At 38.6% G+C, this 16,838-nt stretch overlaps 1 protein-coding gene across 1 annotated transcript; it reads right to left on the bottom strand.

The window, feature by feature from the left end:
- Window positions 1-10,449: 10,449 nt before the first annotated feature.
- DEFB135 (defensin beta 135) lies at window positions 10,450-12,406 on the bottom strand. Its single transcript, XM_043554278.1, has 2 exons — window positions 12,349-12,406; window positions 10,450-10,706 (listed from the first exon to the last, which is right to left on the bottom strand). Exons 1-2 carry the CDS (start codon window positions 12,404-12,406, stop codon window positions 10,537-10,539), a joined length of 228 nt encoding a protein of 75 aa, XP_043410213.1. The 3' UTR covers window positions 10,450-10,536.
- Window positions 12,407-16,838: the final 4,432 nt, after the last annotated feature.

Here is a 16,838-nt window from a genome sequence, read left to right as displayed (position 1 = left end):
TAGATGAATGGATAAAGAAGATGTTGCGCACATGCACACATGCGCGCGCCCACACACACACACACACACACTGGAATATTAGTCATAAAAAAAGAATGCCATTTGAGACAACATGGATGGACCTAGAGGGTATAGTGCTAAGTGAAATAAGTCAGACAGAGGAAGATAAATACTATATGATTTATTTCACTTATATGTGGAGTCTAAAAAATAAAACAAATGAACAAAACAGATTCTTAAATGCACAGAACACACTGGTTGCCAGAGGGGAGGCAGGTGGGGAGATGGGTGAAATAGAAGAAGGGGACTAAGAGGTACAAACTTCCAGTTATAAAATAAATAAATCACAGACATGAAAAATACAACATAGGGAATATAATCAATAATATTGTAATAATGTTGCATGGTTGACATCTGGGGACTACACTTATCATGGGGAGCACTGAGTGATGTATAAAATTGTAGAATGTGTTGTACACCCAAAATGAATATAACATTGTACGTCAATTATACTTCAATAATAAATAAGAAAAAATAAAGAATAAAAATGACATCTGGGATGTCTAGAAGTTGTGCTAGAGATTCTGAGAAGACTCAAGAGCAAGAAAAAGCTCTGTCTTTAAGGCAATTCGTTTTTACTTAGAGCTGACTTAAATAAGTGGATTTGATGTCTCTCAATTAGCCAAGGAGCTGATGAACTAGAACTGCCTTTAAAGATTCACAGATCATGGCAACAACCACAGAGATAGATTTTTAACCCAGCCTTCTCCTTTTGCTCCTTTTAGTGGAATGAGACAAGATAGGGTAGAGAAAGAGAATCCATTACCTTCCCTAGTGCTCTGAGTGACTCTCTTCACCAATTGCTTCCTGTGACCATAAGCCGGGGAGATAGAGACATCCTCAATCTCTCTCCTTTTCTCGTATGTCACACAAAAGTGAGACGGCCTCCACAGCTTGAATGTGTCCTAAAATCAGCTAGAATATAAAAATAATCTTGCCTCATTAAACTAAAATCCCATAAAGAGCAGGATGTTGGTTTTCTGATGCTTTGTATTTCAGAACATTTTCATCATTCAGGATTTGCATTTCAAATCCTGTTAGCTTGTTTAAATATTGGAAACCTCCGTTCATTTGTATATTTGATCCAATGTGCAATACATACCCTTCTGACTCAATAACTGTGAATTATTTGCTTTACTCCATCGAGTTCATTCTCTTTTTTATTTTCCCAAACAGCTATTTTGAATTCTTTGTAAGGTGAATTGAAGATCTCCTTATCATTGGACTCAGTTATTGGAGATTATTGTGATCTTTTGTGGTGCCATGTTTCCTTCATTCTTCATGTTCCTTGGAGCTTTGTGCTCCTGATCTCCCATCTCAAGTATCAGTGTCCTCTTCCCATCATTACTAGCTGCATTCAGATGAGAGGTACTTTTTGTTGGTCTTGCTTATATCTGGGGCTTTTTCTGACCTTGTATAGATACACCTGCTCCAAACTGCAGGTACCCTCTTGTAGCAGAATTCTTAAGTTTTTGTCTTCATTCAATTTTCAACACATCAGGATGATTGCTAGAAAACTTATTTTCCCAAATGGACCACTACAGCCCACAATTGTGATTTCTCCCTTGACACACACAGGCTTTGGTTCCCCACCATGTTCACTCCCACCTACTGGGGCTCACTTTTGCCACCACCCTTAGAAACACATACAAGGAACCAGTCACAGTGTGGAAGGGAAAGGGGAAATATGAGTTTGGCACTCAGGGAATTGGGGGAGATTGCAGACCAGGTGGATTACCACTAGACATCTTAAAATGGCCAAAATTCAGAACACTGACAACAGCACTATTGGCAAGGATGTGGACTAACAGGAACTCTAATCATTGCTGGTAGGAATACAAATTGTGCAGCCATTTCAGAAGACTGTTCAAGAGCTTTTTAAAAAACTAAAAATACTCTGAATATGGTCCAGCTATCACACTCATTGGTATTTATCCAAAGAAATGGAAACCTATGTCCACACAAAAATCTGCACACTTGTGTTTAAAGCAGCATTATTGATAATTGCCATCACTTGAAAGCAACCAAAATCCTTCAGTAGATGAATGAATGAATAGATAAACTATAGCACATCCACAATGGAATATTATTCAGCACTAAAAACAAATGAGCCATTAAGCTGTGAAAAGATGTGAAAAAGATTTAAATTCATATTACCAAGTGAAAGAAGCCAATCTTAGCCAATACTGTATGATTTCAACTATATGGTATTCTGGAAAAGGCAAAACTATGGAGACAGCAAAAGATCAGTTGTTTACAGGGGTTAAAGGGGAGGAAGAGATGAATAAGTATAGCACAGAGGATTTTGAAGGCATTGAAAATACTCTGTATGGTACCATAATGATGGATACATGTCAGTATACAATCGTCCAAACCTACAGTATGTACAACATCAAGAGTGAAGCTTAGGGGCACCTGGTTGGTTCAACCAGTAAAGCATGCAAATCTTGATCTCAGGGCCGTGAGTTCAAGCCGCACATTGTGCATAAAACGTACTTTAAAAAAAAAAGAGCGAAGCTTAGTATAAGCTACAAACTTTGGGTAATAATGATGTATCCATGTAGATTAATCAGTTGTAAAAAATGTACCACATTATTTTTTTAATGTTTATTTATTTGTGAGAGAGACAGAGATAGAATGCGAGTGGGTTAGGGGCAGAGAGAGAGAGACACAGAATCTAAAGCAGGCTCCAGGCTCTGAGCTGCCAGCACAGAGCCTAACGTGGGGCTCAAACTCACATGCTATTAGATCATGACCTGAGCCAAAATCAGATGCTCAACCGAGTGAGCCACCCAGGCACCCCAAATGTACTACATTATTTATAGCAGCACTATCAACAATAACCAAAGCATGGAAAGAGCCCAAATGTCCATCAACAGATGAATGGATAAAGAATATGTGATATATATATACAATGGAGTATTACCCAGCAATCGAAAAGAATGAAATCTTGCCATTTGCAACTACATGGGGTATTATGCTAAGTGAAATTAGTCAGTAAGAGAAAGACAAATATTATATGACTTCACTCCTATGAGGACTTTACGATACAGAACAGATGAACATAAGGGAAGGGAAACAAAAATAATATAAAAACAGAGAGGGGGACAAAACATAAGAGACTCTTAAAAATAGAGAACAGAGGGTTACTGGAGGGGTTGTGGGAGGGGGGATGGGCTAAATGGATAAGGGGCATTAAGGAATCTACTCCTGAAATCATTGTTGCACTATATGCTAACTAACTTGGATGTAAATTAAAAAATGAATAAATATTTTTTTTTTAAATGTACCACATTAGTGCAGGATGTTGATAATGGAGGAAGATAGGACTGAGGACCTGGTAAGGGGAGTGAGTAAATGGGAATCTCTGTACCTTCCACTCAATTTTTCTGGGACCTAAAACGATTCTAAACAATTAAAATCTATTAAAATACAAAAAAATAAATAAATAAAAGAATGATACTGATTTCTGATATTAGCTGCTGATATATGGTACAACACAGATAAATCTCAAATGCATTATATTAAATTAAAAATCCAGATTTAACTGGCTACATACTGTTTGATTCCATTTGAATGACCTTCTGAAAATGGCAAAACTATAGGGAAAGAAAACAGGTCAGTGATTGCCAGGAACTAAGGGAAACAGGAGAGGTTTTCTATACAAGCATATGAAAGAATATTTGGGCAGGATACAATTACTCTGTATTTTGGTTGTGGTGTGGTTACACAACTGTATCTGTTTGTCAAAGCTTAAACATATATACTGAAAAAAAGGTTATGTTTATGCGCACTCCTTAAGGAAAATGAGTAAAAATGAGGAAAATAAAGTTTGTTTAAAAAAAAGGAGTAAGTATATCTTTATTTGCAGATGACACAATTGTTTATGTAGAGAGTCTTAAATGTAAATCAGAAATTTTAGAATTAGTGAGGTTAGCAAAGTTATGATGCAAAGTCATCATAAAATCAATTGTATTTTTATATGCTAGCAGCAAAAGAAAAATGAAAATGAAATTTAAAAGGCCATTCCATTTATAGTAGCATCAAAACTATAAAGCATTGCAGCAATAAAAAAAAAAGAAGACCTAAATGGAGGAAATACTATATTCATGAATTGTCGTCGATTCTTTCTAAAACGACCTATAAATTTGATACAATCCCAGAAGACATTTTTGTAGAAACCAAAAAACTAACTCTAAATTTGATATAGAAATGCACAGGACATAAAATTTTAAAATGATATTGAAATAGAAAAACCAAATAGCAGAACTATCATTCTATGAATTTAGGACTTATTATAAAGCCATTATTAAGAAAGGCAGCATGGGGGTGACTGGGTGGCTCAGTCGGTTAAGTGTCTGACTTCGGCTCAGGTCATGATCTAGCAGTCCATGAGTTTGAGCCCCACATTGGGCTCTGTGCTGACAGCTCAGAACCTGGAGCCTGCTTCGGATTCTGCGTCTCCCTCTCTCTCTGCCCTCCCCTCTCCCCTCCTCTCCAACCCCCGCTCACACTCTGTCTCTCTCTCTCTCTCAAAAATAAATAAACATTTTAAAAGGCAGCATGATACTGTTTAAGGATTGACTAATGGAACAGAATAGAGAACCCAGAAATTTGATTTTGTACACAGCTGCCAAGGAAATCCAATGGGAAAAGGAAAATCTCTTCAACACATGCTGCTGAAACAGCTTAATATTCATATAAAAAAAAAGAAACCTTTTCTCAGACCACACTCAAAAATTAATTCCAGATGGATCATAAAAGTAAGCATAAAAGCTAAGATCACAAGAGAACAGAGAATATTTTTATAACTTGAGGTAGGCAAAAGTTTCTTGGGACCCAAAAGAGCAATAACCTGAAAAGGAAAAACATTGATAAATTTGACTTTAACAAAATTCAAAACTACCAAACATCAAAACACACCATTAAAAAAATAAGAAGAAGAAAACTAAAGATTAAGAAGTCAATAATAACAGACCAAAAAAAGTAAAAAATGGACAAAAGTTTTGAACATACACCTAACAAAAGAAATCTAGAAATCGCCAAGAACCACATTAAAAAGTGTTTTTTGGTCATCAGGAAAATGCAAACTACAATGACAGTGAGATACCACTGCACATATACACTGCAATGGCTAAAAATTAAATAGGCTAATGCCACCAATATTAACAAGAATGTGGAGACACAAGGTATATATTACATTATTGGTAGAAGTATAAAATGTACAACTGCTTTGAAAAAAGTTCCTAAGTTTTATTATAAAATTAAATGTACATCTATACAACAGACTATTTGGTAAATTAAAATGAAATATTGGTTCGTGCTACAACAGGAATGAACCTTGCAAATCTTATATGAAGTGAAAAAATCAGTCAAAAATCTTTTTATATGAAATGTCTAATTCAGGGAAATCAAAAGGAGATGAGTGGTTAGCCAGTGCTGAGTGAGGATGTAAAGAAATAGAGAATCTTATGGGTTAAATTGTGTCCCCCAAAATTCATATTTTGAAGTGCTCATTCCAAGTACCTCAGAATTTGACCTTATTTTAAAATGGCATTGTTGTACATGTCAAAATGGCCTTATGTCATACATAAGGATGGGTCCTAATCCAATAGGACTGATGTCCTTGCAAAAAGGGTAAATTTGCAAAAGATGCAAAAATACAGATTTGAAGGGGTACATTCACCCCAGTGTTTATAGCAGCATTATTAACAATAGCCAAACTATGGAGAGAGCCCACATGTCCATCAACTGATGAACGGATAAAGAAGAGAATGGAATGTTACTCAGCCATCAAAAAGAATGAAATTTTGCCATTTACAATGATGCTAAGCAAAATAAGTCAGAGAAAGACAAATACCATATGATTTCACTCATATGTGGAATTTAGGAAACAAAACAGATGAACATGTGGCAAGGGAAAAAAGAGAGAGGGAAGCAAACCATAAGAGACTCTTACTGATAAAGAACCAACTGAGGGTTGATGGAGGGAAGGGAGTAGGGAATGGGCTAAGTGGGTGATGGGCACTAAGGAGGGCACTTGTTGTGATGAGCACTGGGTGTTATATTTAAGTGATGAATCACTAAATTCTAGTCCTGAAACCAATATTACACTATATGTTAACTAACTAGCATTTAAATAAAAATTTAGAATATAGAAAAATAAATAAATAAATAAATAGAGGTTGGGAATTATAAATATAATAATAAAAGGGTAAATTTGGGCATAGACCTATGCACACAAGGAAAACACCACATGAAAGGTAGCGATTAGGGTGATGCTTCCTTAAGCTGAGGAATGCCAGCAAACCATGTGAAGTTAGGTGAGAGGCATGAAACACATTCTCTCTCCCAGCCTTCAGAAGGAACCAGTCCTGCTGATATCTTCATCTTAGACTTATAACCTTCAGAACAATAATACAATAAATTTCCATTCTTTAAGCACATGGTTTGTGGTACTTTGTGAAAACCCTAATATACAAACACAGCAGTGACTGCTACAGAGTTTCTTTGGGAAGGGATCAAAACATTGTAACGTTGTTTGGGCAGGTGGGTGGTACAAGTCTGTGACTATTCTAAAAACCACAGGAGCTCATACTTTAAAGGGAGGGGTTTTACGAAATTATGGAATGTGAACTGTATATCTATAAAGTTGCCTAAAAGAAAACTAAACATACAACTACCCTGTGTCTGAGAAATTCCACCCATAGGTATTGACCCAAGAGAAATAAAAGCTTCTCTTCACAAAGAGATTTGTACAAGAGTGTTCGTTGCAGCTTTGCTGCAAAAGGTAAAAAGTAGAAACAGTTCACACGTGCATCCAGAGGAGAATGGATAAATAATCTGCGGTAAAGTCACACAATAGAATACTACTCAGCAATGAAAAGGAATGGACTACAGATGAGGCAGTATCATAGAAGAACCTAAAATATTACCTATGTGGAAGGAAAACCCTTACACAGTAAGGGTAACAGTAAGTAACCCTTACACACTCTAATGATACATATACATATATATATATATATATATATATATATATATATATATGAAGTTCTAGAATAGGCAAACACAACCCACCACCTATGGTTAATATAAAACTTAACAGAAGTTGCTGCTCAGCAAATAGAAAGCTGGTGGCAAATAACTGGAAAAGGGAACGAGGGAACTTTCTGGAGGGATGCAAATGTTTGCTACCTTGATAAGGTTTCAATTACATAGGTGTATGCATTTGTCAAAGCTCTTTAAATGATACACTTAATACCTGTGTATTTCATTGCATGTAAGTTTTTAATGTAAAAAAAACTATTGAACACTAATTAATGATATCATTCTGAAGTGTTGAGAGAGGAATGCTCTGATGTTTGTAACTTACTTTGAAATGCATCCATAATTAGATGGATCAGTGGTTAGATTTCTTATATCCACAGAAATAAGTGTTTTGTGTGTAGTTGAAGGCCTGATATTGGCTTTCCTCTACTGGCACAAGTTCAGTTTTATGTGGAGAAAGGGACGTAAAGGAGAAAATTTTTGCAGATGTTCCTGGAAGGAGAGAGGAATGTGGAGTCCGTTAGATGACTCTCAGCCACATAAATATTTGCCTGAGTCCTGTGCAGAAGTAGCAGTAAATGCTGTTTTCTAAAGGGACTCTGTAAGACCTGAGGCCATGAGCAGCATTGATCTCATGCCAAAGTGATGGAGAAAAAAAAATACAATGCAGGTGTATTTACCTATCTCAGTATGGACTATATAGTATGAGGCTGGCTCAGTGGAGCCTGCAGGGAATGTGGCAGCCCTTTCTTTTGCCCTAAAGAATATGGAGAGACATCAGAGTGAACAGGACAGTACCAACCAGTGGCACCTGCAAGGGGAAGATCCCACCTCCAATCAAATTTCCAATAGCAGACACCAACACCAGGACTCAAACAAGAAAAGCATGGAAGAGTTTTTAGGGAGGTCGGTCTCATAAGGCACATCCAAGGTCTCTGAGTAAATGAGTGATTTGAGGCAGACAAGACAAGAAAGCATAACTCAGTACAATTATAACTTCATCACCATTCAGAGGCTTGATGGAACTCATGTATCACAGATGACTATTAAGTTAGAAAAATTAAGTCTAGCCTATTTTAGTCTACTCTATTTCACAAACATGTATAGAGTCCATGACAGCAAACACTAAAAAAGAAGAAGGAAAAAGGGGAAGAGGAAGAAGAAAGGGACCAAAAAGAAGGAGTAGTAGTAGAGGAGGCAGGAGAAGAGGAACAATAAATAATGAAGAATGAAGAAGAAAGAAGAAGGAGAAGTAGAGGGAGAGGGAGAGGGAGGGGGAGAGGGAGGGGGAAGGGGAGAGGGAGGGGGAAGGGGAGAGAGAGGGGGGGAGCGGAGGGGAGGGGGAGAGGGAGAGGGAGGGGGAGAGGGAGAAGGAGAGGGAGAGGGAGGGGGGAGGGAGGAGAGAGGGAGGGGGAGGGGCAAGGATCCTCTTTATTGGTTATAGTAAAGAAGGAACCCCCTATATTACCTACTCTTCCCACCTGAACAGGACACCCTCGGGACGGATGTAGCTGATGACAGTAGTGATGTTAATGACATTGAAACATAACTTGGCTGTGTGTATAATCACCTTTTTTCCTTTTCACAGAAGAGCTTAAAAAGTCTAGTTCAGTCTTAGGATATAATCTGCACAGGATGGGTATTTGACCTATCATAGCAGCCAGTGTTGACTTAAAACCCCATACTTTGACAGTGTCCCCTCCCAGAAGTTTGCCCATCAGGAGCAAATCTATTCCTTCTTTCCCTGTCATATTGGAAGAACTGCTTCTCTTTTGGCTTAATCACCCCCTATAACCTATTCAAGAAACAAGAGGGCTGAATCACTACTAACTTGAATGATTTATCTTGCTTGTGATGATAAAATTTAATAATATTTAAGAATAGAAATATTTTCACAGCCTCGTCATACTAAACAGTACAAAATTTCTCTAACTGTGCATTGTAAACTACAACATTCTCCATATTTAAACGCAAATATTTTCAACGTTATTATTTCCAGTGTCAAATAATGAGTGTTTCTTAGGAGATTCCCAAATAGAAAAAGTCAGACAATTCCATAGAAAAATGGATGAAACTCTTGAACAGGTATATCACAAATAAGAATATCTAAATGGCCAGTAAGGGGTATCTGGCTGGCTCAGTCAGTAGAGGATGTGACTCTTGATCTCAAGGTCGTGAGTTCAAGACCAACACTGGGCATGGAATCTAATTTTTAAAATGGCCAATAATCACATAATAAGTTGGATAGTTTCATTAGTCATCAGTGAAATGCAAATTAAACCACCACATGACATCACTACATACTCTTCAAAATGAAGGGGGGAAAAGACCAAAGTACTAGTTGTGGAAAGGGTTGGAAAAAAGCAAGAACTCCTGGACACTGCCTGGAGTATTAATTGCTATGACCAATTTGGACAACAGTTTAACAGTATCTACTAAAATTGAATATATGCATGGTTCATGGCTAGCAGTTTCACTCCCAAGTATATACCCACAGAAATGCTTGCATATAAGACTCAAAAAACACATACAAGAATGTGCATCACAGCGCTATTTATAAGAGGTAAAACCCAGAAACTACATAAATGACCATCTCTGCTAGAATATTCAAATCTTCCCCAATGCAATACTATACAACACTGAGAATACATAAACTATAATTACATCAAACAATATCAATTAAGGTCATAAAGTAATGTAGATTAGAAGCCAAACACAAAAGAGTACCATTTATATAAAGGATTCCATTTATATAAAGTTTAAAAATTGGGCCACCTGGCTGGCTCAGTCTGTTAAGCATCCGACTTTTGATTTCAGCTCAGGTCATGATCTCATGGTTCATGAGATCAAGCCCCGGGGCTCTGTGCTGACAGCGTGGAGCTGGCTTGGGATTCTCTCTCTCTCCCTCTCTCTCTCTGCCCCTCCCCAACTCTCTGTCTCTCTCAAAATAAATAAATAAACTTTTTTTAAAAAAGCAAAAAATAAAGTTCAAAAATAGGTGCCAAAGCTTATGCTATTAGAAGCTGGGCTAGAGATTATTATCCTTTGTGGAACAGGGACTAGTAGTGACTGAGATGTTGTAATATTCTTTTTCCATCTGAGTGCCGGTTACGTGGATGTGTTAAACTTCTGAACTTCATTAAGGTATTCATTTATGATTCGCAACTTTTCTGATTGCATCATATACTTCAAAAAAAGTTTTTAGGATATGTTTAATAAGGAATAAATTAACGAAAAGAACAATCCTGAAGACAAGGAATTTAACCAAGAGATTATCTTCATAGGAGAGACACTGAATGACTCTAAAGGTAGAGAAACAAAGCAGACATAGAAACACAGAAGGACTAAAACCATCATTTTATTAGGATAGCACAATTGAAAAGGATCTGGGTCCCAGAGGAAGTCAGCAGGAGCCTCAGATACTCACAATTATCTTCTAACCCGTACATCTAAAAGCTTTTTGTTAACGCAGCACAGACGTCTGACATCACAAAAAATGTGATAGTCTTCATTTCCTCCACATAATTTCCTGCAAACACCTTTTCCTCCCCAGCACGTAGAAAATGCTGTTCTTACATATGTATTCGGTCCACTTCTAACTGTCAACAGAAACAAGGGTTAATGAACAGTGTTCTGCAGGGTCATGATACCATGGATAAATCAGATTGAAGGCTGTACTTTATAACATTTTAATGGTAAATTGGATAAGATCAAAACATCCCAGTCATGTTATGGCTGAATGCCTGTTTTTCAGTGGCTCTCATTTTCCAGAGACCCTATTATAAGTCATTAGTTCCCATGGGCCCCCCTTACATGAATCACTAATCAACAATATGCAGGTACCAGGGCCCAGAAAATTCTGCTTGGGACTATTTGCCATGGAAAGAACACTAAGACCTCAGAGTAGTCCCAGGAATCCACAGAGGCCCTATACCAGAAGGCATGCGGGGTCTGGGATAGTAACAAGGTAGTTGGAGATTATCAGAGCCTCAGCTTGAAGAAGCAAAGACCACTGACCTAGAATTACAGAAGCCCATGGTTCTAGCTCTACATCCCAATAACATTCTGTACGATTTTTAGCCAAGTACCCTACTATCAGTCTTGGCTTAGTCACAGAGTACATGAAAGCATCACATGGGATAATGAGTGTGAAAGGCTTCGAAATACCTGAAACACACATCTTATATCCATAAGGTTAGCATACTTTCTAACCTTAACACCTGGGTACCTCTGGAAGCTGAAAACATGGAGGGGGTGGTAGGAAGGCGACTTAAAAGAGTGCAGGTGGCTCTGAGTCACCCTCTGAACTATACACTTTTGTGTGCTAAGCCTTATCAGTCTCACCCAGCTGGTTCATGGAACCATCCCTTGGGACTTTGCGATAGAAGAATAATCAATGTGGTATGACCAAAGGCCACTGGCAAGCAAACTTGCCTGTCAGGTGCCCGTTAGCCCTGAGGCACCCCTCTTGGGACAAGGGAGCCCAGCAGAAACACGGCTCACACTGTCCAGAGGTCCTTCCATCCAGAACAGCAGCAGTAGTCTCAACACAATCACATCTGGGCCTGTCTTCTGAGTACTTCACACCTGACCTTTAACTGGCACCTTTCGAATATGAAGGTCTGGGGCAGCTTTCTGCAGACCCAGGCAAACTACAAGCAGTTTTTGAGAACCTCCACTTCAGACTTAAGTGGACCCTTCTTGGTATTATCAAGTTGCTAGTTTCTGTCCAGAGGACGTGAATTCTCTCAATGATGTTCCAGGGTATCCCGTCATGCTGTAAGTTAAAACACTGGAACAACCAGCTCTATTTTCTGATTCTGCTCAGCATCGAGTTTGCCTTGGCTTCTAAATGTGTGAAAAACAGTCTGGGTAACTGACTTAGGAATACAATTTCTAAGAGTCTTAAAGGAACACCCCCGCCCATGCCCAGATCCTATCTGTCTTCTAAATACCAATGTGATGCCAATACCATCAGTCTGACTTTCCCCTCAAACATCACAGACTCCCCAGACCAAAATCCAGGACCATTTTCTTCACTGGAAAGAACCACCTCCTGTTATGTGTCCTCAGTATCTTCTCTCCATTTTCCGGAAAAGCCCAGAATGTCCATCTCTGTTCTCATCCCTTCCTGTTTCATCTTCCTTCCTCCAAGTCCTGCTTTCTTTTCACTCTTGTAGAACCTCATGCCCTCTCTCCCTTCACTGTTCATAGTCGCACAGGAAGGGGATTTCATTTTACCTGGTGGAACACAGGAGAGCAAGACAAGGACCACAAGGACCAAGAGTAAGCTCTTCATTGCTGAACCAATCAACAAAGGGACAATTGGAAGGCAAAGGACAGTCACTGTATATGTAGTTCTCTAGACATGGGGAGCTGCATGGCTAGTGAACCTTTCAGGAACAAGAACATCTCCTTGCTCCACTGAGCAGTCCAATAAACTAAAGGGCTGACTTTGAACATGACATCTCACCATGAAAATCTACTTCCTTAGTGTCATTTGTATGCTGGCAACTGAATTCACACTGCATCAACATCCCTATTCTATATTCTCTATATATGATAGAATATAAAGTGAGATATATATATATATATATATATAGTGTATATAAAGTTATATATATATATAGTGTATATAAAGTTATATATATATATATATATATATATATATATATATATATAGTGAGATAGTATATAAACTGGACTGCTGTTTCCAACTTCAAGAAGTGTGTGATGTGATTGAGATTTTAGATCTGTGAAAGACTGCTAAAAGAATTGCAAAGCAAAAATCAATATATACAGGAAGAGTAGAAGACATGAGTTGGGAGCACCCCAAAAAGAAGCGATCAAGGGAGCATGAGGGTACTAAGGGACACTCTCCTGAGGATCACTTTCTAACCTGGAGCATTGGCTACAGCCACATCGGGATTCTCTCACTCCATCTGCCTGTTATCTCCTTTTTTCCAACCAATCTGCTTGTCCTCTAACTTTACTCTTTCCACTGTGCCCGCCAGAATCTCAGTTCCTTCTACTTTGCATCTTCTCCCCCAGCACACCCTTCCACCTCTGGGTCCCTGTGAACTGCTGGGTTCTCCTCAGAGGACACTACTCCATAGTAGCCTTCGGTGATTAGAGGCTGTTCATCTGCTGAGGCCCCACATATCATAGGACAGGTAAGCAGCATTTCATAATCTCCTAACAGCCCATGCTATTTCCAGAACAATAGCAGGCATGCCCCTGATACCTCCTTCCCCTCACCCCACTTACAACCAATCTTACCAATTGTGCTCCAACATATAGCTCACACCCAACCATTTCACTCCATCTCCACTATCACCACACACTCCAAGGCGTCACCATGATTCATTAAACCAATTAAATCACTTCCTAACTGGTCTCCCATATTTTTTTTTACATATTTACTATTCATCCTTCCTGCAGTAACCAAAATAACCTTCATAAGGGTCATGAAATTGGGTCATGCATTTGCCCTGCATAAAACCTTTCCGGTAAGAATTAAGACTAGAATTACCATATGATCCAGCAAGTCCATTTCTGGGTATATATCCAATGGAAATGAAATCATTACCCTCAAGAGACAGCTGCACTCCCATGTTCATTTATATATATATATATATATATATATATATATATATATATATATTTCACAATAGCCTAAACAGAGGAACAAACTAAGTGTCCATCAAAAGATGAATGGATAAGAAAATGTGGCATATACACACCTACAATGGAATAATATATATTACTAAAAAAAAAAGAAAAGAGGGGCGCCTGGATGGCTCAGTCGGTTAAGCGGCCGACTTCGGCTTGGGTCATGATCTCACGGTCGGTGAGTTCAAGCCCCGCGTCGAGCTCTGTGCTGACAGCTCGGAGCCTGGAGCCTGTTTCAGATTCTGTGTCTCCCTCTCGCTGACCCTCCCCTGTTCATGCTCTATCTCTCTCTGTCTCAAAAATAAATAAAACGTTAAAAAATTTTAAAAAAAGAAAAAAGAAAATCCCACCATTTGTAACAACATGGATGGATTTTAAAGGTATTATGCTAAATGAAATAAGTCAAGCGAAAAGAGACAAATTCTGTATAATCTCACTTATATATGGAATCTTAAAAAAACAAACTCACAGAAAAAGAGATCAGATTTGTAGTTGCCAGAGGTACAGGGTGGGAGGTGGAGGAAAAGTGAGTATAGGTGGTCAAAGGTGCAAACTTCCAGTTATAAGGTAAGTAAGTTCTGGACATGTAATATACAACATGATAACTATAGCTTTAAGAAAAAGTTCTGTGTATTTGAAACTTGCTAAAAGAGTAGATCTTGGGGCACCTGGGTGACTCAGACAGTTAAGCATCTGACTTCAGCTCAGGTCATGATCTCACGGTTTATGAGTTCGAGCCCCGCGTTGGGCTCTGTGCTGACAGCTCAGAGCCTGGAGGCTGTTTCAGATTCTGTGTCTCCCTCTCTCTCTGACCCTCCCCTGTTCATGCTCTGTCTCTCTCTGTCTCAAAAATAAATAAATGTTAAAAAAAATAATAAATTTTTTTAAGTTTAAAAAAAGAGTACATCTTAGAAGTTCTCATCACAAGGAAAAAAATGTGTACCTATGTCAAGTGATAGATATTAACTAAATTTATTACACTAATCATTCTGAAATACATTTGTATGTCAATATGCTGTGCGTATGGTACCTTAAACTTATAAAATGTTATATTCAATTCTATCTCAATAAAACTGGGGGAGAAATCTAAGCAGTCGGCAGATTAACCAAAGTTGTTCAGGAAGATCAGAGAATTTGATTCAGAGAATGTTAAAGACAATCTTACAGCTCAACCTTCCCAGTCTCTTTTCTGGGACTTCATCAAGATTAAAAGCTTCTGAGAACGCCTGAGTGGCTCAGTCGGTTGAGTGTCTGACTTCAGCTCGGGTCGTGATCTCGCGGTCTTTGAGTTCGAGCCCCACGTTGGGCTCTGTCCTGACAGCTCAGAATCTGGAGCCTGCTTCCAATTCTGTGTCTCCTTCTCTTTCTGCTCCTCCCCCGCTTCCTCTCTCTCTCTCTCTCTCTCTCTCTCTCTCTCTCTCTCTCTCTCAAAAATAAGTAAACATTTTTTAAAAAGATTAAAAGCCTCTGCACAGTGAAGGAAGCAATCCACAAAACTAATAGGCAGCTTACAGAATGGGAGAAGATATTTGCAAATGGCATACCTGACAAAGCGTGAGTATCCAAAATCTATAGGTTTATCAAACTCAACACCCAAAAGACAAGTAATCCAGTTAAGAAATGAACAGAAAACACTTTTCCAAAGATGACATCCAGATGGCTAACAGACACATGAAAAGATGTTCAGCATCACTCATCGTCAGGGAAATGCAAATCAAAACTATTCTGAGATACCACCTCACACCTGTCAGAAGGGCTAAAATTAACTCAGGCAACAACAGATGTTGTTGAAGATGTGGAGAAAGGGGAACGCTTTTGCACTGTTGGTAGGAATGCAAACTGGTGCCACTCTGGAAAACATTATGGACATTCCTCAAAAAGTTAAAAATAGAACTAACCTATGACCCAGCAATTGCCCCACTATGTATTCACCCAAAGGGTACAAAACTTCAGATTCAAAGGTGTACATGCACCTTGATGTTTGTAGCATTATTATCAACAATAGCCAAACTGCAGAGAGAGCCCAAATGTCTACTGACTGATGAATGGATAAAGAGGTGGTATACATATATACAATGGAATATTACTTAGTCATCAAGAAGAATGAAATCTTGTCATTTGCAATGACATGCGTGGAGCTTGAAAGTATTACACTAAGTGAAATAAGTTGATCAGAGAAAGACAAATACCATATGATTTCACTCATATGTGGAATTTAGGAAACAAAACACATGAAAATATGGGAAGTGGGGGGAGAGAACAGAGGGAAACAAACCACAGGAGGCTCTTCGTGATAAAGAACAAACTATGGGTTGATGGAGGGAGGTGGGTGGGAGATGAGCTAGATGGGTGATGGGTACTAAGGAGGGCACTTGTGATGAGCACTGGGTGTTCTATGTAAGTGGGGAATCACTGAATTCTGCTCGTGAAACCAATATTACACTGCATGCTAACTAGAATTTAAATAAAATTTTTAAAAGAAAAAATACATATTAGGATACAGAAAGCAACTGTCAAGGTCACACAGAAGGTCACGGGTGAAGTGGATCTAGAACTCAGGACGAGACTCCCCGAGCTCCAGCTGTTATCATTTTTCTAGCTTTACTGAGGTACGATTGACAAATGAACACTAAAGATATTTCAGGCGTGCAATGTGATGTTTTGACACACACATACCTTGTGAAATGACTCCCCTAATCAAGCTAATTAACCTAGCCATCACCTCACATATTTGTCTTTTTTATGGTGACAATACTTAAGATCAATTCTCCTCGCAAATTTCAAGCATATAATACATTATGACCAGACCTGTTATCTTTTCTATTCTGCCTTTGCTGGGTGTCCTCAAGTTGCCTCCAGTCACACCTATGTCATGATATGATGCGTCTTCACATATACATATGCACCGACCATCTCTGAAGCATGCGGTTCAGTACACTTGCGTGTACTGAAATACTGAGGCAGAGGCAGAGGAAATGGGTGTAGCCAGGGAGATTCTTTGGTCTCAAATTCTACTAATTCCCAAAACTTGAGAGTCCCTTGTGAGTCTCTTAACATCT

Source organism: Prionailurus bengalensis, chromosome B1 (assembly GCF_016509475.1).
Source record: "Prionailurus bengalensis isolate Pbe53 chromosome B1, Fcat_Pben_1.1_paternal_pri, whole genome shotgun sequence".
Classification (NCBI taxonomy): domain Eukaryota; kingdom Metazoa; phylum Chordata; class Mammalia; order Carnivora; family Felidae; genus Prionailurus; species Prionailurus bengalensis.
This window is presented reverse-complemented; position numbering and strand designations above follow the sequence as displayed.

What these genes read in the sequence shown, in the direction of transcription:
- DEFB135 (XM_043554278.1), bottom strand. Translation starts at nt 12,406, where the DNA reads ATGAAGAGCTTACTCTTGGTCCTTGTGGTCCTTGTCTTGCTCTCCTGT. An exon ending in GCTCTCCTGTGTTCCACCAG is followed by an intron (nt 10,707 to 12,348) that starts GTAAAATGAAAT and finishes TTCTGTTGACAG; the next exon opens with TTAGAAGTGGACCGAATACA.